Raw genomic sequence first — 27,183 nt, 5'->3', positions numbered from 1 at the left:
GGAATTTTTGACAGTTAGTTTGATTAGTTAAGTTTGACAGTAAATTACGATGGTGCTGCTACTACATCAGCAACGTCAGTGCCACTCACCAACATATTTCTGGCTTCGGCCTCTAGAACGCTCTTCCAGGAGTTTTTTTTTTTGGTGTACAATCCCCAAAAGCCACCCCTCCAAAGGGAACTCTAAAGCCCCAAAAAGGAAACTCTGGCACACATAAAAAAGCGTCCACGAAGAAGTACTTAAATTGTGTGTTTTACCACCCGTTTGAATTGGTTTGAACTACTTGCTAAAAGAGAAGAAGAGACGGTAAACAAGGAGTCCCATTGAGGTGTAGGGTCCTCTTCTGGACACAATTTCCACATAAGAGCTCCTAGATCTCAGCCTCTGTTGCATTAGTGGTGAGTACTCTGGGTCAAAGAGTTTCAGTTCTTTAATTTTTTTGTGCTAAAGAAAAGATATTTTTGGAGTAAGAATATACTTTGAGGGTAACATATAGCATAAAAAAACACACACATTGTCAAAAATGAAAAATAGATTTCGCTATATGCTCGAAAGTTAGTTGTATTGTCGAAAACTGGGATGTTTTGATTTTTTTTTCAATTTTTTTCTTCATAAAAAATTGTTTTAAAAAAACTAATTTATTTGTATTAAAGAAAAATTTAGCATAAAGTTTTAAGTTTGTGTGTAATTGTGCCTAAAATATAGTCAATGAAACAGGAGTGAAATGCTGAAGGAAAAACGTGAGAAAGGAACGACAGTTGGCACCCCGACAAGTTCACCGCATGAGGGGGCTGCCACGCCCCCAAATACCCCGCCAACATCTTGTCATTCAATGATGATGATCAAGGAAGAGCGGGGTGTGAAACAAGAAGCAGATCAGGATACATCTGGATCACCCAAGAAGGAGGTATCAGGCTCACCGAGACCTCAGCTAGCTGATAAGAAGAACGATTCAAAAGAAATTACAGAAGAGAGTGAGTTTTGTAGTACAAGTTTAAGACAAAGAAAAAGAAATCTTGAAGACACGAAGCTAATTATTTTCTTGATATTAGTGGCAAGCCAAGAGCAAAAGACGACGTCCCAACCACGGACAGACACAACGAACGTAACTTCTGAGTCAGAACCACCATTTACGAGCTCAATTCAGCCATTGGTGTCTAATATGATGGGGAAGCAGAGTGGTGGCTTGGAGTATATGCAGCAATCAAGTCAGATATTTGTCTTTTCCACGAGTTTGGCAAATAAAGGAGCAGAATCGGTACTTAATGGGCATTTCCCATCAATAATTGCCTATCATTGCGCACAGCCAGGGACAAAGAAGATTTTGGAGGTAAAAATGGCGATGGAATGAGCTTTAATATAATATTTTTGTATTAATTTTTTTTTTGATATTTTTAACAATGAATAGAAGCATCCGCTGAAACTTGGTCAGTTTAATAGGCATACGCCATGGAATCTAATGGGTGGTGGTGGTGGTACATTTGGGCAGAAAGCCCCACCGGGATGTCGACCGAAGAACCCAGGAGCCATGTTGGAAGCGCAGGAGAGCCTGGAGGGTGAACCGGGTGACTCATCATGGCCAGAGGGGATAAAAAGTGAACTTCCAGATGATCTACCCAATGGGAATGCAAGCCTGGTGCAAGGTGTGAAAGTACCTGATGAGAATCTCACGCCACAACAGCGCCAGCATCGTGAGGAGCAACTCGCCATGATACGAAAAATGCATCTAATGCTTTTCCCGGAGCAAAGTGATGGGGAACCGGGGGAGGTACCACCAGATGGTGAAGAGAAACCCTGTCCGGACTTTTTGCCGTGCCCAAATCAACCTGGCCCAATGCCAGCTCCAGGGGGTGCATACAAATCCGACTGGGGTCGCCTGCCGCCACGTCAGCGAGCACATGGACCTCCGCCACCATATCATCAAACCCCACGTTCAGCATCAGTCCCAATTGCCACACACAGCCCAAGTCCGAATTCTCCGCAAAATTTAACATCAACACTGTCGCTTCCATCGCCACGTGGTGGTGCTCTGGCATCACCATCGGATTCACGACATGCACCACTTAGGCATCTAAGTGCTGGTCAGAGTCCCGTGGCATCACCTGCTGGGGCACGGCCACTTGCACAGAGTAGCCCAGCGACACCGTCATCGGCTCATCTCTCTCCTTGCCCATTGCCAGATGATAAACTTCCCGGGTCACCGGCTAAGGAATCCCCCGAGAAGGGGGCATTCTTTGACATTTCCCCCGAGGGTGGTGGTCCGGAATCCATGGGAGCCCCATTTGCACTTCCGGATGACAATATACCGCTAAATCCGGATACGAGCACAGCTCCTGAGACCACCAAAGTCATGCCTTTCGATCCCATTTCATCACTTGCGCAAATGTCACAGCAACTCACGAGCACAGCACCACCCTTTAGTGCACCAGGGCCACAGAGTACGTGCTCATATGGGGAGATGCAGCATCTCAGGGAGCCTGAGGATGCCATGATGGAATGCCAGATGCATGGAATGATGGTACCACAGCCAGATATGGGTATGCACAATCCGGCCTATTCGAAAATTCTTCCCCCAACAGCTGGGAAGCCACTTTCGCCCAAAATGGTGCCAGGTGAGTGGCTTGTTTTCCCGTGGTTTGTTCCTTTGACTTCATTCCCTGTGATTTTCGTCTTTTTAGCTGTTTTTTTTTTTTTGGTAATATTTAATTGTTTGTAACTTCAATACGCAGGCGGTGTGGTTCATGGACCAGCTAGTGGTGGGTTCAGTGGGGGTCAAATGCCACGAATGGGTGCACCAGCTGGTCGTCTCTGCCCTCCAGCATCAATGGCGGATTCATACAATGGGGCAAGTGTACAGGTACGCGCTAGTGCACCCAATACCATCCAATACCTCCCGGCGCGACCACAGATGTGCCCACAAATGCCACGGCCACCGCCAAGTTTGGAATTTCTTCAACGTTTTGCGAATCCCATGCCACACAATGGGGATATGGGTGGTATGGATGCAGGGCGTGGTGTTCGGGTGCGCCACGAGACACAGGGGCATATGATGAATGGAGTTTTTGGGCAGATGCACGAGGGTCTCTTTCAGGGTCCACCAATGCGTCATCCAGCACCCCCCTTCGGTCCCGGCGGAGGTCATGACAAGATGATGGAGCCACCGACGAGCCAACCCTACGTTGGACCCTCCACCACGGATCCCAACTATGCTCAGCAATTTCACAACTTCCAACAGCAACTCTATGCGACAACAACGCGTTCTGGTGGTGCTCAAGGTCCCCCAGCAGCGCCATACTTTATCAACAAGTAGCCCCGGCTCCGCCCATGTCCCATCCCGCCACGGCGGCCCAATAAACGTTTTCTTAAATCAAAATAAATTTGTTTATCTTCATTTTGTTTTTCTTTGAAAAAAAAAAAAAAACTTTGTTGTGAATGCTGTTATAACGTGTATTTCTTAATAAGGGGTTGTTGATAAACAATCAGATGCTCTCATTGATGTTGTTGGATAAGGCAGGCTTGTGGCTTAGGCTGCACCATTTCTGTGCCTTGAAGCACGTCCATGTGCATAAAGAAGGATTCCAATATCGTGAAAACCTGCATCGAGGGAAATTTTTAAAGCTGTACTGCCATCCTATGTTAAAAAAAAGGATTTTATATCTCTTCAGTATAAAAGAATTTTGAATAATTTTATTGGGAAGCTCACCATATCTTGAATGGATGAATCGCAAGATGGATGAGCTAGTAGAAGCTTCACAATATCCATTTTTCCATGCTCAACAGCACACATCAGTGCAGTACTGCCATCTTCATCTTGGGCATTAACATCTGCACCAGCAGCAAGGAGCATAGAAACCATATTTGCATTCCCATGGCTTACCTGTTGAGCATAAAAGGTTTTTTTTTAAATAACAAACATGGCCTTCAGAAAAAAGAGAGAAAAAAAGTAGTTCTAACCGCCAGCATGAGGGCTGTTTGTCCGTGTTTCCGTGCACGCAAATTAACATCTGCAACACGAAAGAGACGCTCAACAACACGACGACTCTCAACTGAATGTAGCGCCACCAGTGATACAAGCATAATTGCCGTATAGCCAGCATTATTGCACCGATCAACGTCACATGCCCCACAATCGAGAAGAGCACCAACAACTGCAAAATTCCCATGAGATATAGCGTAGTGTAGGGCTGTATTGCCATTTGCATCTGCAAGGCGTGCCATGTATGTTACAACATCAGGTGAATGAGCGGAAAATGCAGAAAGGTATGCACGAACAGATGCAGCAGTGGCACCCTCAGTACTGGCTACACTAAACCATTCACGACGTGCCGTTGCATTGGCATGTGGGATTGTTTGAACGTCTACATTTCGTGCTAGAGCATCGGCAATACAAGCAAGAGCACCAAGCATTTCACGTGAAGGTGACATAATCTTTGCTGGTTCTTCAATGTCTTCTTCGGAGTCCTTTGTTGTAGCACTAGTATAGCTAGAATTGTTTGTTTTATTTTTTAAATAAAGATAATTTTTGTAAAAAAAAAAAGTATAAATTCAACTTACGTTTCCCTCTCTTCGGTATCTTCATTAATGGCAGATAGGGGTGATTTCATAGATTCATCTGAAGATTCTTCATCTTCTTCACTCTCTTCACATTCGAGTAGTTCAGTGTGGGTGGTAGAAATTGGGATTTCTTCTTCTTCTTGTTCTTGTTCTGTTTGCGTACTGTTCATGTGAGTTTCTTTCACATCAGTCTGTGTACCAATATTAGCACCTTCAGGTTCAACCTGTGAGCCTACGCTGGCAGTAGAATTTGTGTTTTCTGTCTGCATTCGCGCATCTGCCGTTAGTGGTCGTATATTCACTTGAAGAAGTCGATGTTGTTGTCGTATTTCCGTCTGTTGCTGCCGTTCAGCCATGCGTGTCTTTTCCGTTTGAGATGATTTAGTCATTTTGAGAACTCTCACGGGGGGTGAAGGCTCTCGCCGTGGTTGCTCGACAATTTCCGTAAGTGTCCATGCATCACGACATTTTGATATGAAAACTTCGGTGTTTGTTGCTTGTGTTGACGTAGTTTTCTCTGATGTTTGTGTAAGTCTAGACTTCACATCAGGTGATGATTGTACCTGAACTGTAGCCACAGTAGCAACTTCTGTTGCCGTGGTAGCATCTGCAGTTACTAGATGATGTTGCGTATGGGAATTTGTACGTTTCGGTACGCATTGACTGCCAACATCACGTGAGCACGATAATCGTGGTATGGCTGCAACGTGAACAGTTGTAGGTGCTGGTGAACGTCGTGCTGCCCTTTCGAGACGTCTCTTTTCCTCAGTTAACATTTCAACTTGCAACTGAAGAGCCGGAATGACTTTCAGTTGCTCCTCCAAACTTCTTATTTTACTCAAATGTTGTGCCATTTGTTGTCGTGCATACTCCAGTGCACCACCACCAATCTCTCGTTCTTCACGTTCTTCATGTTCTCCATCAATTGATTGGGTAGCTGCTGCTGGTCCAGCCTAATTTTCAAAATTATTCTTTTTACTGATTTTCTTTAAAAATGTTTTAAAAAAAAATCTCTTTTAAACTTACTGTACTCAAAAGGGTTAACTCAAACTTGCAAACGGCATCTGCTAGTGCATCAGTTGCACAGATTGCCTCAAACTCCTTTCCTTTGGAATCTTTACGTTCTGGCGGAATTGGTGGTGGTGTAAAACCCATCATAATGTCCATGGAATGCCGTTGTCGACGTGCTGAGCGTGCCCTTCTTGTAATTGGGGCTACCTTCCCCAGAGATTCGCAATATTTGACAAAATCCAGATCAATGTGGTACCCATAGGGGCAGCAAGAGCAGTTAAAACGCCGTGGTACACCATCTGCATAAAATTAAAAAAAAAAATTATTAAGTCTATTTTTTTTACCGAAGTTCATTTGGAGGAAGTAAAAGAATCTAAATTTAACTTTAAAAAAAATTGTTAACTCTCTTGCATATTCACTGCAACCTTGTCCAACATAATGAATCAGTGACTAATTCATCATAATTTCAACAACAACAAGAAGAATACTAATTGTTTTTATTTATTGTAATCTAATCTGAAAAAAAATATCACTTTAATATTTTATTTTTATCTTTAATTCATTTATGGTTCATCGCATGAGATTTTCTTCCACATATCTATGTGTACAAGTCCTGTTATTCCTCCAAAGCATATCATATGTTGGGTGTTTTTCACAAAATTTTCACGGTGGGATGTGAAATGCGCGAGAGATCGCGAGTGGGAGCGTTCAAATTATGCAAATGTTGACATTTACACTTGGATGACGGCATTTCGTTCCTTTCAATCATCGCCATAGGGCACCTAGAACAGGATCTGTCGTGATCCTCCTTCTTAGCTCCCGCGTGGTGTGATCCTTTGATTTGTGCGCGAGGCACCTTTCACCCTCGCACGATACCCAAAGAGAGTGCAAATACACAACACACTCAAACACCTGCAGATGCGTGATCACACCCCGATGTTCGCGAGCAAACTGCGGGAGGTATCCGAAGCAGGTACTCGTGCCAATGAGCTCTAGCTGCCCGACATCAAGTGTATGCTATGAGAGCATTACATACCTTAAAGCAGTGCTATCTTGCAGCTGAACATGAAAAGATAAAAAACTGTTGACAATTTGTCTACCTTTGGGCGAATAAAATTCTGTTGATCTTACAAGAAGATATTCTAAAAATTCAGACATTTAAGGCCACTTTGTGATACAATCTTAAATTTCTTGTTGCAATTCTGTTAAAAAGAAAATTCTATAAACTCTTAAAAACCTTCTTGGAAAAAACAAACACTCAGATGTTTCAATTATAATTTTTGCTTTATTCTTGAGGAATGGTAAAAAAAAATGCAGAGAGACGTTAAAAAAATAGAACATGGAATATTAAATAATAAAAATTAAATTGATAATTGATTTTTTTGGGGAGATTTAGGACGAGTATTGAATTTGTTTTTTTTTCTTTTTGAAAAAAAATGAAAGGATATTTCATAAAGGATTTTTACAGACTAAAGACAGTGAGAATTTGTTTTTAATAAATATACAATATATATAATCAATGGGATTTTTCTTACATAATAATTTCTTGGGTTCTATCTCTTTTCTAAGTTTTACTTTTATCAGTTTTCTTTCAGTTTTTCTTGTTTTCTTGTCTTTTTTTTCTTTGTTAAAGTAAAATTGTATTAAATAGAAAATTTTTCTTTACCTTTAAATCGTTTCTAAACCAGTTTTGTGGTGTGAATTCTTAATTGATATTTTTTTCTTTCTCTCAATTTCTACGGACTTTTTAAAAATTTTTCTTTTTTCTTTCAAATGCCAATTTCTTGTATTTTTTTTTATTCTTTTCTCTTTAGTTTTGTTTTTCTTTTTTTTAGCACTGCGATGCCAAGACTCTCCCACTATTGCTCAATCTTTGGCATCAAATCTCATGAAGACTCGCTTTGTTAAATATTTTGGTTTTTTAGTCTTGGCTTCGTGGGTTTTTTTAATTTAATACCATTTTGTTTTGAGTTTACAATGGTTTTCAATTATTACTTAAATAGCAAAGGTAGATTAAAAAAAAAAGACTAAAATAATAATTATATAAAAAAATATAGAAATTTTTAAACATATAAAAATTATTCTTAACACAAAGAGGCTCTCTTGCAGTGCATTTTGGTTTTTTTTTACGCGCAGATTTTATCTTTGAGAGAACAATAATCACTTTTAACTTTAAGATTTGTCTTTTTACTTGTTTCTTTTTTTTTTAAATTATAAAATTGCATGCTTCTTTGGTTGAGAAATCATTCGCACAAGATTTTTTCTTTCTTTAAATTATGTATTCTCATGTGAAAATTGGTTGGGTTCCATTTCTTTTCTTTTCGTTTTTTTTTAGAACTTAAGCTGCACAGAATTGATGTGATTCTAAAAGAAAAAAAATATCTAAAAGCTATTTAATTAAATTATTAATAATATTTTCTATTCACATGAGATTGCAATCATCTCCTTTTTTTTTTTGCTTTTCTCAAATTGCCTTTCAATCTCATTAAAAAAAAGATTGTAAATCAAAAATAAATAAATCCCCTTAAAAACTAATTAAAGATTAACATTAAAAAAATATCGATAGCTTTGGTGTTATTGAGAAAAAAAATTACATTTTATATTATAAATTATATATTGAGTTTCAATGTTCTCAGCGGTATTGAGAAAAAGGAATTGTGCTTCACAAAAGTTCTTGTTTGATTCTTTGTAAGTTTCACACTTGAGTATAAAATAGTGAAATATTTTTTATGTTAGATCTCAAGAAAAATTTGAGAGTTTATTTATTTTATTTATTTTTCTTTAATTAACCGCGAAAAGGCGTCGAAATGCATCTGGTCTCCGATATGCTCTAAAGCGAATGACATGTCTCACTCCCCCTTTCATTCTTAAACAATAATGCAGTATATATAATATAAAATAATAAGTATTCATTAAGTAAATAATAATAATAATAAAATAAAACTAAACTATCGATGCGTTTTGCAGAGAATTGCTCAAGAGGTCCACAGGATGCCTCTGATTCCTTGAGATTCCATCCGAGTATTGAGCGTCGATGGGCGCCATTGTCGTTGTCGAGGATGTCGTTGGACGATATCTGCAGCGAGAGACTAAAAAAATAAATGAAAAAAAAAAAGAATTTTTAAATTTTTCTTATTAAATTTTTTTTTAGAGTACACCTTAAACGTACCAAGGGCTAGAACGTAGAATTTCTCCCTTCATTTACTAAGAAGTCCCCCAGGTGCACTAGAACCATAAGTATAGGACGAATACGGCGCTCCGCCATATTGCTGATAAGCGGCAGATGAGCTGTATGCGTAGTCAGAACTTGGTACTACTGAAGCAGCTGCTCCTGCAAAAAAAATCATTTAAATTATTTGTTAATTAATTTTTAATCTAAAAGGAGAGAATTTCCTTTAAAAAAAAAACTCAAAATAAAATGAAAATAAATAAAAAAAAAACCTTGGGGATAGTGCGTGAAACTGGGAAGCATCGTTGAGTAGCCTGGGGTTGTGGGTTGCAAGACGATGAGGGAGGAATCATGATCGTCTGGTTCCTGACTCTGGCCATTTGTATTTGCCGGTGAACAATTGTCCTGACCCTCAGGAGCAACGAGGGTCATTGGGAGATCTGGGGATGCATTACCGGCTGTTTCACTGCTCATAACAACTCCAATGTGACCCAAGGGTCCGAATTGATGGACAACACCCGCGCCATCTTGATTTGCTGCATTTATCGGGATGGGATGAATTTTTTTTTGTGGGTAAGATGAGAGTCGAATGGTGACCCCTAGAATCCACACTGTGTGCTCTAAGTGCGTGCTGAGAAATTGTCCGATTGTGACTGCGTGTGCATCAAATATCCACCATCACCAAAATTTTCTTTTTCTTTCCATAACCCCCTTCCCTCTCCCAGTAAACAAAGATTGCTCAATATTGAGTCATTTTTAGCTCAAACAATTTTTTAATCATTGATTAACCAAATATTTCAATTTATGAATAAAAAATTGAAGTACAATATTTGATCAATAGTTGATCAATTAATGATTTATATTTAATTAACTCAATTTGGATTGTGTCAGTATTGAGTATCAATTATGCGGCAATAATATTTGACCTAGGATTGATCAATAAATTATTAATCGATTGACTTACTCAATTGATGATTTATCAATTATAAATCAATCTGATTGATTCAATCACTATAGAGCACTCGTTGGCTCAATCAATTTGTTTACTAGGAGGTTTATTTTTATTTTCTTATCAACTGAGTAGCAAATACCATCGAAAGTCTTTTAGAAATTTTATACAAACCACCACTATCTTAAAAAATAATTTCTAAGTAACTTTTTTTTTACTTATTAGTTTTGTGTTAATCGGAAACTTATCTTGGTTAATTTATATAGAAAGTAAAAGAGAATATAAAAGTCTCCAAATAGTAAATAAAATGTAGTGTTTTAAATTTTTGTGTGGCCTATCTAATCACCAAGCACTAGCTAGAGGGTTCTCATTAGCACTCACCTGAGATCTGATAGGGTGACATGGAGGGATCAATGAGATTCCCAGCACTGAGTTTCATTTCTTGCATTGCAATTGGGGCCAAGGGGGTAATTGAATTGGCTGGGAGAGGGTTAAAAATTATAATAACAAAAAAATAAATAAAGAAAATAAAATAAAGAAAAAATCAATCAAACAAATATAATGAGAGGTAAAAAAAACTTACCAATTGTAGCTCCAATTGAGGGGGTGTAGAGTGAACTCTGAGCTTGGGTAATGGTCGTTATGGTATCGTAGAGGACGGTATCGGAGCTGGTATTGGGAAAACTTCCATGTCCTTCATAGTAACTATTGCCTGTCCCACCAGATCCATTTGCTTGTGTCCCACCACCCGTATTACCTAGTTCCGACAATAACTTGTGCTCATCCTTAATGCACCATTTCCCGGACCATATCTGCTTTAGAGTGTTGCAAAAAAGGATAATTAATTAAATAATTCTCTATAGATTATCAAAATTAAAAAAAATGTTTAAAATTAATACTTACATTTGTATACAGCTGCTCCCCATTGTAGTGGAGTCGATGCCGTTTGAGATCCTCATCCGATGCAGCGCTATGCATGTTGATATCCCGATTCTCATCTATGTAAAAAAAAAGAATTGGGGGTAAGGGAAAAAGGAAAGGCGCGGTGAAAAGGTGCACGTGTCCAACAAGGAAAGACTCTCAGTGGTCGCGTGTCGTTCGCGGACCTCAAATCCTGTTCGTCCTTCCGTCCTTCCTTCCTGCCATGGTTTGACTCCATGAAAAAGACATTATCCTCCCCCATATATACATACACATTACCTTGTATATGTATAGTATACCCAAAAAAGAGGGGACCCGACCCTTGGACACGAGAAATATCGATTACCCGGACAAATATCTCCACACTCGTTACGCTTTCTGCCTCTCATGGGGGATGGCAATCTCTCGCAAAATTACTTTATCTCGGGCACCTAAATTCACACACAACCCAAATGCCGACGGTCACAGCATGACTTTTCAGTTGGAAATTTCTCTCTTGCCTTCCATTTTATATGTAGGTACAATGAACAAATTGTACATAATACAAGATTTTGGAAAAAAAAATACTATTTTGTGAATTTCTGAAATATTTTCTCAAAAACTATAAACTTTGGTGTAAGAAAGAATTCTTTCAAATGTTTTTAAATGATCTTTTTTTTATTAGTTTAGTTTAATTTTCTTACTAATAATTTCTTTAAAAAAATTATTTTAAATACTTATTTCTTAGTCCTTTTTTATTTTATAATTTGCAGATTTTTTTTTGCAAGAATGATAGAATGATTACACGATGTACGCTCAAAATCGTGAATCAAACGTTGTACGATTGAGTGATTTTTGTGCACATCTTTTTTTTTCGAGGTGTACGTCGCGTTTTTTTATTCATGAACGTATGGAAGGGGAGAAAAAAGCCGCCCCCCCTGCGCGCAATCACACAAAGAGGCGTCGGATAAACATTTGTGTGATTGTCTCACAGTTCCAGGGTAATCCACCTGATTGTGTGGCGAAATTTGAAACCGTAAAATATCTATATAAATGTGTATGTATATAACATGGGGAGGGTGCGACCCATACGCTTCGGTTTATATGAAATTCCTCAAGAAACCCGTCGAGATTTTCCGAGCGAGGAAAATCGAGCAAGATGGCACGGCCTCCCCCTCGAACTCTTTAGCTCCGTTGCCATAGCAGCACCGTGCTGTGAGGTTGGGGCGCATAAAATTCGCCCCCATACACTCGCGACAATATTTCGAGAGCACTCTACATAGGCAAATGGTGTCTGTGGAATTCATAAATAAACCCACCCACCAGAACCCCTCTTTCGGGGGCTACCTAAATGGAAAATCACTGTGGAGGAGATAATGACTATGCGATGATGCTTTTTTTATACTCTCTTCTTCTCTCAATTTTCTTTATTCTTAACTTTTCCCAGGGATTGTCTTTTTCGGTAACACCATGTCCCTCCCCGTATGTATACTGAGAAGGACCATTGATTTGTAAACCGAAAGAAGATTGCTTTCTCTCCAAAACAGAAAAGAAAGCAAGAAAAAAACACGTATCAAATGAACCCTCAACGATTCCCTTTAGTTAAAGCAAGTGTTTTGGATCAAAAGATATGCTGGGGGAATTGATTGGCTCCAAGGGGTGGAAAAGTACCTCAAGGATGTCTTCTTCTGTCTTTATTTTTTAATCGCTTAGATTTTTTTTACCATGGCAAGAGGAAGGATATAATGATGGGGATTATTAAATGAGAACATCTCACCGTGATCATCCATTCTTTTCCTCTTGATACTATTGCCGTTGGGGTCTGTCGTATGTTGGATCCCGAGGATCCCATTAATGCTGTACCCAGATGAGCGATCCTGCTGCCCATTGGCTGCCATTGAGCCCGGTGTCTGGGGTTGTATAATGGCGGAAGTCGCGTGCGTGATCACGGAAACATTTGTTGTCGCACTCGCTGTTCCGCTTGTCGATGTGGCGCCACTTGGCGTCGTTTGTTGATTTGTTTGCTGATGATGAACATGTTTCGCCTTTTCGGCAGCCTTATTCCTTACAATTCTATTTGAAATAATAAAAAGAAAATGTTTAGATAAGGATTAGGAAATTATAAACATAAAAAAAATATTAAATTCTTAAAAGGTTAAGGGAGAGAAAAAAATTTAGCTAATGTAGTTTCTTTTTCAATTATTTCTTTTTTAAATCATGATTGAACAACGTAATTAAATTGTAGGCAGTTATACATTAAATGAATTACGGGTGGACGACACTTGTGCGCAACATATGGATGGGAAATCTCATCCTCGGCGATCCCGTGGCTGCGATAGTGTTGAGCGTTATTGAATAACATTGAAAGATAATCATGTAAGGGGCTTCTCACAATTAACCATTTGCTTTAACAAGGGATGCTCTTCATCGTAAAGGGGATTGGTGGGTGGTGGGAGTTTGAGATTCGAGTGCCGCATATGTTGTGATTTTATTTGGGCACCCACTGGGACATTCATTGAAAATGTCATTCCCTCGCATCTCTATATACCAAATAGGGCACAGTGCATCACCCTCTCATATCTCTGGCCCATTGCGCGTAATGAGATGAAGGAGTACATTAAAAATTTGATTGAAACGTATGTCGGGATAAAATACAATATTGGCAAACACCGGAGGGAATCGAACATTGTACATATATTTCTTGTACTTCATTGTGTTATTATATTGCTCTTTTTTGGGCTTTGGGCTGATTTCCATCAGAGTTTTTTGTAGGTATAGAGCTTGCTGCTACAAAATTTCTATTTTATGGAAATTCTTTCAGTAACTTCTTCTCTAAATTAAAATACTTAATAGATTTAAAAAAAAAATTAAATTCAAATAATTTTCAATTTATTAAAAATAAATTTAAACCATAGAGGGGGGGATGATTGTCCACGAAATGTCTTTGTGCCGCGTGTTGTGCGTGAAAAATGGCTCGTGAGCGTGTGCTGTGGTATTCGTGAACCGCACACAAAATGTGTCAGATTAATGGCGGAAAGTGTCTGAAAGATCGCGTGTCATAGAGTATGTATATATATGCCGCAAAGTGCATCATGAATTGATGGCACGTGTCGGTCTCGATTGGTGTTGGAAGAGTTTTTCACGAGTTTGCAAGTAAAATGTTATTATTATTTTCTATAATATAATGTGGAAATTGGGTATACTATATAGGATGGGGTGGTATAGCCTCCCACACTCATATCTCTCATATACTGATGTTTATAGTCAATTCTTCAAATTAACTTTATAATTCCCATCATCGTGGTCGACCCCTTCGTGCTGTAGCACGCGTGTCAAGTGAACAATACAACATTTCGATTATGAAGTCACAAGTTAAACAACTCCCTCGCGTCTGCATTAGATAAATTATTGGTTGGTCGCTCTCGAGAGGGTGCCTCAACGAGAGCCCTTCGACATTACTTTTTTTTTCATACGTATAGATGTCCTTTAGTGGAAATATTGCGGAGGCTTTAGGTCCCCTTTTTTTTCCACGAGGCGGAAGAAGGGTTCGAGATTTGCCATTTATTTATTATATATATACCCCTCGCGGAACCCCTGCTAGTAAAAGAAGAAGGAAAAAAAAGAGAAAGTGCTCTGTGTCATCCGTGCAGAATAATTGCACAATCATCTACGGATAGGCAATAGTAAGCAAGAGTAGAGCTTAAGATAAACCACCAATATTTCAGCGATTACACCGAATTACAATTCATTTTACACCTCAGTACCAAATAAATACATTCTCGCACACAATATACCATCATATGCGTTTGATCCGTAAATCCCAAACGATAGTCAAACATTGGTTTATTCAGGGTGTTTAAGCCAACAAAACCCATTTGCAAATGATCTTTTGAGCATTAGTAATGTGTTAGAGAACAAGAGGGAAAATATTTGACTCATTTGGTGAGGCTATGGAGATTATATTAAAAAATTAAAGAAAAGAAAATTTTGAGTTTAAAAAAGATGTGCTAATATTAATTTTAACCCTTTGAGGGCAATTGAGTCATACGTTTGTGTGCAGTCCTTAAGGGGGTTATAATTAGTCATTAATATTGATTGATTGAATAATTCTTTTCAAAAAAGGGAAATAATTCTTAAGTCGTTCTAGGGGTAATAGGGTAACAGTCAACGCTGTAATCTATAATATTTATGGAACTTCCGAATTGAACTCGTTGGGGATTACTAATTTTTTTATTCAGTTTTATTCTTTACACAGGTTTTCCTTGTAAGAACTATCCCCAATGGGGTTTATTCAATGTTGGTAAATATAATAAACGAGGTAAATTGTCGCTTCGCTCCAATTTATCTCGCCCCGCTTCGCGGGGATTTGTTGCGCTTCGCGCAAATTTTAGAGGAAAAATATTGTGATGGTTTGATTGAGGCCACTTATAAATCCCGGAGAAAAATTTTGGAAAGAGAAGAAATCATTTTCATACAACACTTTAGGCGCCAAATTCAAAAATTTGCAAAAACTGCATGAAATCTCTATGGGGGCTACCTGAAGGGGGGCTTTGGGGGGAAAATGAATACGGCCATCTGAAACCGCCTGTTATAAGGGGCCTCTGTACCAAATTTTATCGCGATCGGATAAACGGTGTGGATTTGTATAGAAAAGTCGGAACGACGATTACCAACAAACAGGCCTTTTATATAGATTATTACCAAAACTTTTAAGCAAAATATCCTTCTAAACTATACTTTTACTAATATTATGGTTTATGGTTAGAATATTGTAAAACCAGAAGAAAAATGTTATGCATAGAATAGACGTATAATTGTGGTGTCACACAAACCACAAAGAGTCAGCCCCCAAAAGCCATATAGTCATGGAAATCTAGAGGCAAACCATCATCTTATGGTTTTGTGAGTGGAAATACCATAAGCCACCAATTGTTGGAGTTTTCTCCGCCTCCCGGGGGCTTCATTTTGTCTCTTTCTGTGGTCTACACGCCGCCGGAGGTATGTCGTTCTTTGAATGGGTGGCAGCAGTGGGTATACTATACATTATTTTCTTAAGGAAATTTAGTGTCGCAATTTCACAAGGAAAATTGCTTTGGTAGAATGGGGATGGATATATACTTACGTTGGAATTATTTGAGGGGAGTTTATGATGAAATTATTTTCTTTTCTTTTGGTTGAAATTTGATGAGGATTCTTTTAAGAATAAAATCTTAATTTGATGAGTTTTTTTTAAATAAACAGAAAAAGTGAAATAGATTTAAGTATCATCTAAATCTTGTGTATTGCCTAGTACAAAATTATATACAATGGAAATATGTTATGTATAGTATACTTATAAAAATTTAAATAGGGGATTTTCCCAAAAGGTTTTCAAATAGAATAGGGTGACATCCGTCTTTTTTTTTGGCTTTCTCTTGATATGTATGTATATATGAAAATTCATGTGACATTTTCCTATTATATACATAGCGACATGCATAGTTGGAAAATGGGGAAAATGGCATGGAAGAGTGGCATGCGGGGAGATGGGGGGAATTTGTTGGCAAAAAGGGCAAAGTGACTCACCGGTTGATTGATGATACACTGGGAACGTTGTCCTGAGAGCAGATTCCCTCAGCTAGCAATCTATCCCGGATCTCCCACGCAAACATGGTGGGATTTTCGCGTTTGTAGTTGGCAATAGCGTCCACAACAGGCGGTGTTGCTACTTTGGGCTTTGATCCACCAATCACTCCTGCCTTGAAGCTGCCCGTCTCGTAGTATCTGCCAAAAAAGACATCCCAGTAACTTCCAATCAGTCTTATTAGCTTATACACGGCGGTACAATTTCTTATTGAGGAAATTGCTCCAAAAAAAGGATGGGGTTATTGGGGTAATTTTACACATTTAAGATATTTTGTCGTTAACACTTGGAGGACAAAACTGTGCTCAGAGAGTTTATTCTATATAATTTAGTGTGACAAATTCTTCATCTTTGTGTAAGGGAATTCCTATATTAAGTAATTCATATTCGTGAAAGGAAAATTTGGAAAAACGTTTTCTTTTTGAGAGAAAATGAGGTTTCCTTGAGATTAGGATGTTGGGTCCTCCAAGTGTGGTGATTAGGGAATTTTTTTTTCAAAATTACACATTTTTGAGTCTGGATTAGATATCATTTGAGTCCCAATTAGACAGTGTCCTTAATTTAAATTAAGAACAATATTTTTTTTTTTAAAGTTTCGGTCAGGCATATGACCGCAATGGACTAGAAAGGTTTAAAAGAAATTCATATAAGGAAATGACTAAAGGGAAAAATTATTATATATATTGGGCCAAACCCAATCAATGCATATAAACATTTAATTGATTCAGATACATTGTATTTATTTTCTGGCAGATGTTAATTAAAATCAAGATTGCAAATTAACGCAAAACATGCATTATTTCACGAAATCTTCATTAAATCTACCTACGTGTGTGTGTGTGTATGTATGTGTTTGGGTAAATAGGCGGTAAATTCCATCATGTACCTATATATAGCAAGAATATCGCGAGAGCGCGTATTTATATACTTCTCATTGGGATTTTCCGGCGGAATTTGCGCGAAAAGTGAGATAAATATTTGCGGTGACATCCGTCGGTTGGCTACTCGGATGTAACTTTGCATATGGATAAATAATTGGGCGTGCTGCTGGGCCCCATTAATTCAGCCCACAAATCGGGTGCAGTGCTGATGGTAATTCAGTGAGTCTCTGGCGCGGTGATAAATATTCCTGGTTTCGAGGCTCCATGAATTAATTTGCTCTGTGTGTTGGTTCATGTGGGAGAAAGGGAGGGAATGGGTGGCGAAAGTAGTAAATAAATGGGATATAGAGCTATAAGTGGGTGGTGAAAACAATTGGAATCATGCACGAAAATTCGCACATTTTAGAGAGGCGTTCGTTGCCTTTTTCTGCCACCACTACCCCAAAAAAAAAAGACAAATCTCACGTGGATTATTCACTTGGGAATGACGTCGAATAATTAATGTATTTTGGGGGTGATGTATATTTTCCATTATTAGAAAAATAAATTACCTACAAATCTGGAGGGATTTCCCAAAGTATTTGCCATTTAAAAATCAATTGGAAGAGGAGATCCCAGATGTGGGAAATCATGTCCCAAAGGACACACACAATAAAATTAAATTGTTAATTTATCAACGTATGACCCATAGAACGCGACAGGGTTAATATACGAAAATCATTTTAAACATAAGATGGTAGGAACATGCAGGACATGGATAATGTTGGGAATTGGTGAAGTTGAGACTCACCTGGACAGAATTTTGGAAACACAGCCGTGACTGACCCTCAGTTGGCGTGAAATATCACAGGGTCGAACTCCGTTGTGTGCAAGTTCAACTATTCGTTGTCTAACAACATCGGGTAGGGGGCGTCCATTCACAAAAACTCCACCAAGCTGATTGACTCCCCCGTGACCTAAAAAGAAAATCAAAAATCATTAAAAAAATAAATAAAATAAAAATTATAATAATCATCGTAAAAGCCAATGAGTAAATGGATAAATAAAAAAACAAAAACTGTAAATCTTTTGCAAAATTTCTCTCCCCCATGTGTAAACCTCTAAAACAGCAATCGTTGAGCACTTTAGGTTTGCTGCAGAGATAAAGTGGCTTATGATGCAATTTGTCGCGCGAGGGGAAAAGAGGCTGTGGGAGAGTCTATCTAGCATGGATGAGAATGTAATTGCATTTTCATTTTGGGCAAAAGCAACAACCCCTCTCTGGTGGGTGTAGGATACAAAAATACACGCGCGCGCCCCTTTGTAGCCCCTCGCAATATTCACTCTTTTGATGTTTATCAGATGAGATATAATGATATTATACTCCTCAATAAATCTATTAATGTGATGTGCTTCTGTGTTGTGTGTGAGTGCGGTATTTTTCACCAACATCCCCGTGATTCCGGGGACAAGTACTCGGCGGATGTCTCGAGGGATCACCTCATTATCTCATCGCAAAACACTCACATCCACCACTAATCCAATTACCCAGGCACGATAGAAACAACATGGCCCTACAATCCAGTGGGACTTGGAAACATGTTTTGCGTGGTTATTCCTATATATGTATGTATATATACAATGTATGTAATATAAATCATATTATACACAGAGAAAATATATCTATCAGGGGAAGGTTTGTAAAATCTATCTTAAAAAATGGATTTTCACTTATTAACACTGGAGGACACAAATTTCTAACCTCAAACTTTGAGCTTAATTTTCTCAAATAGATGTATAGAATTTATCAAGATAAATTGGATAGATCTAAAAAAGTCGAATTGGTAGCGATTACCAGTTTTGTCCTCCAAGTGTTAAGTAGATTTTTTTTTACTTAATCTTAACCATTCTAGGTTGTATTTCAAAAATATAATAGAAAAAGCAAGGCGTAAATTCTGGCGTAAATTTTGTTAAATAATTTGAATACTTAAGCACTCTCTGCTGAAAATCAAAGAACTTTGTTTATTGCTTAAGTTTAGTAGGTATACGTACTATGTATACATACATACCTACCTTTTAAGCTTGAATTGAGTACTTTATGAAAATTAATTCATAGACAGAGAAATCCTAGAGAGACGTACTTTTTTTCTTAAAGGAAATCAATGGCAAGATTAAACATAAAACAAATATTTTAATTTTTGTTATCTTTTTTTCCTTCTTATCTCTTCTTTTATCAAAGACGTCAAAATATTCTTTTATTATTTAAAAAAAAAAGTTAAGTTTTTAAATCAAATGGAAAAATGTAGGATATCAGTCTCTGCCATCTTTGCCAGATTCATGATTTTTTATATGAACAATCAGAATAAAATGGCTAAAAACACTCAAAATTAATTAAATAATGTTATTTCATTTTTATTTTTAAAGACTTATAAAATTTTATAGAATAGACTTATGGTGAATACCAATATTCTTTATTTTCTTATTCGCAATATCAATGATATTTTATCTAAAAAAAATATTTTTAAAGGTTGGCCTAATCTTTTGTGAATTTTAAACCTAAACCGTAATTTCTCTTATTTCTAAGTTTTGGTAAAATATAAAATAATTTTTAAGATTAATACGAAAAATTATTTTCTTCGTCCTGCATACAGTTAGGTTTTTACACAACGAACATACTATTCTCTGCAACTTTCTCAGTGCCTTTAAAGACTTTAAAGATTTTATTTTTATTTGAAAGGGATGCTCTGGTATTTGAGGGAATGTATGTATAGTGAGGGCATTGTTCGTTTGTTTGCAGCAAAGACCAGGAAATGTCTATTTGGAATTTGTTGCTTTATATATATAGAGAGAAGAAAGTGAAGGAGAAGCTATGTCTTACACGTATAGTACTCCATCATGTTTTGATTATATCTGTAAGCTGTCGATAAATCCATATTTGTCACATTTGTGTGACTTTGCGGTGTTGCACCGTACAAAAGTCACTGTGTAGTCACGGATCACGGGGCACTCACGCACGCAGGTAACCGGCGCAGGGGTGTGTGTCACTGAGGGTGTATATGCGACAACATGGGGGGTCATGTAGCGTGTGGATATGGCTCATTTGGCGCGCGATTTCAAATGCTCAACGGGCGTCCCACGCGAAGATGAGAGCACGACTGTTGCTTCCGTTCCTTACGTATCAGCCACAGAGCTTTGTGACACTCGTTCAGGGCTCGCCAACTGCATCAACTGGGTCACCCGAAACGCTGCATCTGGTTGGTTGCTCATCCGTAGAAGCCACCCCGTCGCCGCGACGTCCCACAACCCCGGCGTCCGCACCAATTGGGTGCGGCACATGTGTGAACCAACCCACCATAGGGCGTCCATGGGGTGCGCACGCATAACCATTGGGCGTGTCATCAAAATCACCCGCTCTCTCTGAGAAAATTCAGCCAGCATCCCAGGGCATCGCATTTCCCAAAAAAAAAAAAAAATAAAAATCTCAACATTCCACCGGCAAGTCTCTCACGCTCGAGAAATTCGACCCTCACAGACTGGAAAAGAGTGATATCGTGTTCGCGAGAGCCTCAAATGGCGAGTTACCTTTCAGCCGGGAAACCACACACAAGTCGCGAAAGTGAGAGTTTTCCGTGTGATCCTCTTCTTACATACAAAATACTACAATTTATATATCATAATTTATCCCCCAAGTCCCATCCTGTTATACTTCCCCCCGAAGTTCTTGCGAGAATTTAAATTATTTGTGGTTTAACACCGCATTTTTGCGAGATTTGGTTGAATTGTGTGTGTGCCTCCGTAGGCAATGTTTTTAGATATTGTTTAGTGACAAGAACTGCCTTTTTTATGCTTTAATTTATACTATAAAGACAAAGAAATTAAATTCAAGGGTTTTTTTTTAACATTTTAAAGTCGTTTTAATGCAATTCTAATTTTTTCAGTACTACTCCAACACTGCTTATTCTTTTTCTGTTAAAGAAAAAATATTTCTAAGACAGTAGAGACTCCATATTAAGATAAAGAATGTGAAGAGTACATTTGATTATTCGTTATGTGGGGTATCAACTGTACAACATCGCTCTTTAAAAAATTATTGCTTTTTTCGGTTGGATGTCATAAAATATTTTAGGAATCAATATAAAGGGCAATGAACATTGGAGAACATATCATAAATGAGCGCGCATACCTTATATTAAAAAAAATAATGAGTCTCAAAGGGCGGAAGTGGCTGTGAGAGGGTTACGGGGGGGATCCCTGAGCATCAACAGTGGCAGGAAAGGAGTCCGAGGAAAACAACAACAACATCAAAATATTCCATGTGAAAGAGATTAAGTTATGGCAATGATTTCGTGGCTCATTGAAAATGTGCGGTTTTGTGGTTTGTTTGCAATGAAAGAAAAAAAAATACAAAAATCGCCACATCGTCTCTTTCCGGCGAATCAACACGCAAAATGAGCCAAATGTTGTGCTCTTGTATTCTATTCTTAACGTTGAATTTAAAAAAAAAAAAAGTTAACTGCAAAAGAATTTGTGAATAAAATTTTGAAAATTTTAAATCGGTCGTTTTATACAGAGGTATACCACTGTAAAATGAGAATCTTTTAAAATGACAGAAAAATCATCAAACGTTAATACCACAAAATCTCGAGTCCTTTTAGTCTTTCTTATTAAAATGTTTTTAACCGTCCTTTCAATTTAGAAAAAAAAGTTTTAAAACATCCCATTTTAATTGTTTTCTTGATACGTTCCTGAATTTAAAAAAAAAATAGATTGGTAACAAACTATTTCTTATTTTTCTATAATTTTAATTTTTTTTGTAATTTGGTTTGGAAGCGTATATAAACCACGAAAGTCATCCTAAATTTACATTGTCGTCAACCATATTTCTTCATGACTGAAATACTGGGGTAGTGTAGTAAGGAATAAACAAAAATAAGCCCGCAAATTGTGAGGCGAATAAGGTGAGAAATAAAGGCAAAAGCTTGTGGGAATATAGAAGAGAGGAATTGGGATTGTGGAAAAGAGTGCTGGCTGAAGCAATGAAGGAAAAAGAAATGGACGCGACCATGAAAACTTATTAATTCCCATGCCGATTGACGCGGATTGGCGCGGTGGTATACACCAGCTAAAAAAAAGCAACGTGTCATAGGAATCTCATCAAATTGCTTCCGCTACGATTGAGAAATTGAAACATTTCTTAGGGTCTGCGCTTTTTTGCCCTCTGCGCGCATTTTCATTCATCACCTGCTTGTGGGCTTTTTTTATTTCTTTCTTTCTGTTTCACAACCTCTCAACACCACATCCCAGCTTTTTATCAATTATCCACCTCTCCCGGTTCACACACAAGACCTTTAATGAGATTTCTTTCGTCGATCGTCTTCTTCCCGTTCGTCACTCTTTTTGGGTATTTCACCCCATCATGAGGTGCATATACGCAGACAGAACATTACTTCCGGCCGCTAATCCACAAAATCCTCAGAGAGCGCTAAATCCCTTATTTAATCCTGGGTGGTCAATATGATTGACAATTTTTTTTCTAATGAAGGAAGATTTATATACGCGTTATTTTTTCAAAGAAAAAAGGAGGCTTCATTGACGCTCATAATGTCCTTAACATCAAATCAAATTAGTATATTTTTTAAAATTATTTTTATGATATTATATTTTAATATAACTTCTTGCTGGCCCATTGGAGGAAAAATTTTATTGGAAAACTCATTGAATTTTTGTGTGCAATTGCAAGCCCCTCTTGGAATCATCATGAGTACTACATACATTCTTAAGATGGTCATCAATGCTTTGTTGTGTATTTTTTGTTCTCGGCCATTGCTTTGCTTCTTACGCTTGTTGTCCACCTCGAGACTTTTCCTTTCGTGCAGTTCCCACATTTAAGAAGATGATGTCTACTATCTCAGAGCTCATTTGAGCCATTGTAACGAGTGGGAATTGGCTACCCATCGTCAAGGTCGTTCTCAGGTGTGCCACACAACAATCGCCCTGGGAGATCCCACCATATAACAACCACATATACTTACTTACTACTAAAAAAAAATAAGTTATAAGAAGAAGTTTTAATGCCGCTAAAACCCTCGCACTCTCACTCTTCTTTTTCTCACCTTAGCCACTTTTCAATGCTAAGTACTCGCCCACTGTCCTACATTCCTAAACAAAATGTAGGTGTATTCCACACCTCGCCATGGTCGGGTCGTTCGGGTCCGGAAATACAACAACGTGAGGAAGTGGTCGTTTTGCTTAAAACACCGCGTGTGCATGAATTTAAAATTTCAAACGGACTTTGTATAATGTTCTATACCTTTGATTGTGCGTACACACATCACATGAAATTTTATATTGAACTGCGTCCAATAGATGCCCCAAAATCAATTTGATTTTCTTCACGCTCTCCAAGTACCTTATACATTTATGTATATGTAGTATATTGGAAGTTGTCTTAAAGAATGTCTCGACAGATGATTTTTAATTCATCTCACTCACCTGGCCACGCTTTTTTTTTCTTCATTATAACATTTCCATCTTCTCTATTTGATCACACAACACACTCCCTTGTCGTCTCTCCCTCTGTGATTTTCACGCATTTTTTTTTCTTTTAGGAGGAACATGGAAAATACAGCCAAACGAAATAACATCAGAATATTTTCCCACAATGTCAAGTTTCTCTCCACGCCCTACTTCATTCGTATTTCAAGGTACACACCAGAGAGACCTAATAGGGTTGCAACGCGTGTGCCAATATTCTAATTCTTCTACATAGTGCAATTGGCACAATTATTATTTTTCCGTATATGTTAGAATAATTCTAGGTCAGATTTTACAACAAATGATTAAATGACAATTAAATATTTCCGGAAAATAAAAACAAAACTTTAATTACTTTACAAAATTTTTGTACCTATTGGATTTCCTCTTATTATCATTCAGGTGGTGCTTAACAGAAAAAGAAAAAAATCAAAAAAATATGAAAGAAAAAATAATTTGTATCTAAGTTTGTCAACTCAAACTTAAAATGATTTTTGGAAATTTTTAGTTTTGAATGGACAAATACTAAAAAAAAACAAATTTTGACAAATCTTTTAACAAATAGTTTTTTTTTCAGAGTATTTTTGAGATTTCTTATTCTTATCCATTTGTTTTTTAATTTCCTTTTTCTTCTCTTCAGAAGCTCACACAAGGCAATGATTTAAGGTAAACAGAATATGTATGTATATAGGTAAAATTTTCAATGAGTCATGAGGAGCCCCTCGATGCTCGTTGAAGCGCACGATAAATCGATCAGAAATTGCAGCTGAAGCGCAAGTTGACGATGCCGAAAGGCTCTAAGATTGTGTTTGGTGGATAAGAAAGTCTCTCTGTTATATTCTGCGAGAGTGAGGATTGGGTCACTTTCCAGCAAACTCTTTAACTTTTAGTTTACCTTCAGGCTGCTAATTCTGACTCCAAAGAGAGTTCCCAAAGATGGGCCGAATTAAAAGGAAAAAAAAATCGAATTGAAAAAGAATTACAAAAGTGATTGGAAAATTTGTACTTGTAGAAGCCATCCTGATATACGAAGCATACAACAATGCGACACAGGAACTTACAAATATACATAAACGTACTTATGGGGTCATGGGCTGGGGAAGTAGAGTGTCTTGTGGCTTAATATGCGCCTTAGTTCGTCCCTGATGTCTCGAATTCCCCGTGTATAAGAGATTGAATTTGCGCGATAAAAAAAACGGTGAACTGCTAATCCGAGCCACAGTATTATGTACACCTATATAATATTGCTCAGCCATTGGAGAATTAGAATATATCGCGATCTCGATGGAAATAATGGAAATAAATTGCAGACATACAGTGTGGCATATGGTGTACAGATATTCCGTGAAATTTCTCCACAGACCGCGAAAGAATGTTACCTCTTAGAGCTTGCAATTGATGTTTTGGGGAAATTGTTTACACAATATAAAAGAGATTGAGAGGGGAGAAAAAAAGAAATGTATATATTACTCACCATCTCCACCACTTCCCATGGATCCCTGTACGGAGTGAACTTCTTCTGGAAGAAAGTCAGAAGGACGGAAAAACAAAAACAATCTTAGATATTTAGTTCTTTGAGGTATACCTAAACTAAAGTTAGAAAGCCCAAAGATGCAAAATCAGTAAATTTTTTAGGCTCATAATTATGATAACACAATGAAGAACAGCCAAAATCAATCATTGATAAAATACATTATTTAACCAATTTTAACAATGATCAAGTTCAATGACTAAATTCTATATTAAGGAGCATTACGCGAAGATTTATAAAAATTTCTCACGTTAACTTACAAATCTGCTCTACTTAATATATGGGAGAATGACCTAAATTAGATTTTCTAAGAGTTATTTACGGTCTTTATTAACATTTAATTTTATTAACAATTTTTTAATCCTTTTTTGTTCAACTTTTTCGGCAATGAAATATTTTTTTGCATTTTAGCAACTTTCGGAACATGCTAAAATAGACTTGATCCATTCCAGGACATCGGTTAGAAGTCAAAAAATATGTATTGTAATATCTCAAGGTCTAAAATTTCGAAAAACTATTCAAAAATATTTTCAAGTTCTAGGAAATTAATGTGAATAATTAGCATCAACTGTATGTAATTCGTTTTAATACTTTTATGAATTTAACAAGACAAATTACTACTTAATTTAGTTAAGATTAAAAAACTTGGCCTTCAAAGGGCTGATTCGGTTCAATTGGTTTTCAAAAATTGAATGTTTTTGCAAATTTTAATTAGAAGCTAGGAATATTCATGTAGATTTTATATAAAAATAATAGTGTCAAAGGCAAAACTAACTCTTTGGTTTGTCTTCCTGCTGCATAGGTTGATGAATTTGTTGCATTATACCATCTGCAGGTTGGCCCTGCTGTGGCTGCATATGAGGGTGCTGCGAATGGGGATGATGTAGGTGATGTGGAGCCGATACTGCGGCTCCCTGTTGCGCGGTGTTTAGGTGCGCCATGTGCACCGACGTCGGCTGAAGTTCCATGCTGATCATAATCCACTTGGCGCCACTTTACACGTCACTATACATAATTCACCGATTATCTCAGTGCCCACACAAACTTGATAATAGACCCTTAACTTTAACTTTATTTATTTTATTTTATGTAGAATATGTACAACGTTCTAACAATTCAAATCAAAGAGCTAATTTTATTAAATAATTCTTGATAGTGTATGATCTCAAACCTAAATAAATATTAAAAAAACTAGAAGGGATTTTAATACAAGAAAAGTCTACAATAGATCGCGCATGCATTTTTAATGATCTGCATTGGAGTCTCTTTTTTAATTTTCATAAAAAAAATCACTTCCTGAGTGATCCTCAATTGATCTGTGAGACAGTTATCGTGATCGTGATCATTTTGATCGTGCCTGTGACGATCCCTAAGGCCCTATATAGCTACTATATCGTGATTTCCCTCTCGTTTCATTCACCAACACGTTCCTCATTGAGTATGTGGGAATATTTTTGTCTGAGATCATCCACTATTTTTTTTGTCAAAGCCACCATTTAGCTCTTTATGTTATTTTTTTTTTTCACATAACCTTGAACGCGCGAAGGTCTCATGTAAATTATGCGATCGCAATCCTCAGACTCACCATTGTCGGCTTAAAACTAATATTTCCAGAAACCCCCAAAATAAACGCAAATTGATCTTTGGGGATCTTCTTTCCTACTTTTGAGTAAAAACAATTATTCTTTTAGGATGTTTTGACACTTTTTCTTTTGAAGATCACGAACACCACAAATCACTATTTTTTTCTCACTTACAAATAATTTTATTATAAAAAAAAAATAGAAGCGTGATCGTTGGATGATCGCGCGTGACTTGAACCGTGCCGGGGCTGTGAAAGAACTGATCAGCACCACCGCGTTTTGCTTGCAAATGCCTGAGGTGAGACCGAGGTAAGGCGGAGTCTTACCTGGACGCGACTGGAGAAGGGATCACTGTGGCCCAATCGACTTGGGTGCCTGAAAGATCGCGATCGCCATCATTGGTCGTTCAAGTTGAGGGCCCAATGTCACTGTCGCACCCCTCGGAACTCATATAGCTTTTAGTCTGTGC

The 27,183-nt window shown here is 37.6% G+C and overlaps 3 protein-coding genes across 8 annotated transcripts; 1 reads left to right on the top strand and 2 right to left on the bottom strand.

Annotated features, from left to right (window-relative positions):
* The first annotated feature begins 30 nt into the window (after window positions 1-30).
* Window positions 31-3,377, top strand: LOC129793923 (protein BCL9 homolog). Of its 2 annotated transcripts, none has more exons than XM_055834441.1 (5): window positions 31-398; window positions 718-974; window positions 1,053-1,330; window positions 1,409-2,612; window positions 2,730-3,377. In XM_055834441.1, the coding sequence occupies exons 2-5, from the start codon at window positions 725-727 to the stop codon at window positions 3,308-3,310; spliced, it is 2,313 nt and encodes a 770-aa protein (XP_055690416.1). In that variant the 5' UTR covers window positions 31-398; window positions 718-724; the 3' UTR covers window positions 3,311-3,377. The 2 variants fall into 2 exon arrangements, with proteins under 2 accessions (XP_055690416.1, XP_055690418.1); XM_055834443.1 differs by having other exon boundaries at window positions 64-398; window positions 706-974.
* Window positions 3,378-3,422: 45 nt separating this feature from the next.
* On the bottom strand, window positions 3,423-6,576 carry LOC129793924 (KN motif and ankyrin repeat domain-containing protein 2). Its single transcript, XM_055834444.1, has 6 exons — window positions 6,301-6,576; window positions 5,581-5,864; window positions 4,555-5,507; window positions 3,955-4,483; window positions 3,704-3,877; window positions 3,423-3,631 (listed from the first exon to the last, which is right to left on the bottom strand). Exons 1-6 carry the CDS (start codon window positions 6,338-6,340, stop codon window positions 3,524-3,526), a joined length of 2,088 nt encoding a protein of 695 aa, XP_055690419.1. The 5' UTR covers window positions 6,341-6,576; the 3' UTR covers window positions 3,423-3,523.
* A 463-nt stretch (window positions 6,577-7,039) lies between these two features.
* Window positions 7,040-26,795, bottom strand: LOC129793920 (paired box protein Pax-5). 5 transcript variants are annotated; one of them, XM_055834432.1, is made up of 12 exons: window positions 26,717-26,795; window positions 25,907-26,136; window positions 25,075-25,119; window positions 17,878-18,043; window positions 16,149-16,346; window positions 12,361-12,656; window positions 10,587-10,681; window positions 10,267-10,498; window positions 10,065-10,163; window positions 9,007-9,387; window positions 8,735-8,896; window positions 7,040-8,654 (listed from the first exon to the last, which is right to left on the bottom strand). In XM_055834432.1, the coding sequence occupies exons 2-11, from the start codon at window positions 26,106-26,108 to the stop codon at window positions 8,763-8,765; spliced, it is 1,848 nt and encodes a 615-aa protein (XP_055690407.1). In that variant the 5' UTR covers window positions 26,109-26,136; window positions 26,717-26,795; the 3' UTR covers window positions 7,040-8,654; window positions 8,735-8,762. The 5 variants fall into 5 exon arrangements, with proteins under 5 accessions (XP_055690407.1, XP_055690409.1, XP_055690408.1 ...); XM_055834434.1 differs by having other exon boundaries at window positions 9,007-9,270; XM_055834433.1 differs by having other exon boundaries at window positions 10,267-10,495.
* Between the last annotated feature and the right edge of the window lie 388 nt (window positions 26,796-27,183).

This window comes from Lutzomyia longipalpis, chromosome 3, assembly GCF_024334085.1.
Source record: "Lutzomyia longipalpis isolate SR_M1_2022 chromosome 3, ASM2433408v1".
NCBI classification, from domain to species: Eukaryota; Metazoa; Arthropoda; class Insecta; order Diptera; family Psychodidae; genus Lutzomyia; species Lutzomyia longipalpis.
Note: the sequence above shows the minus strand (reverse complement) of the source record. Positions and strands in the feature narration are given on the sequence as shown.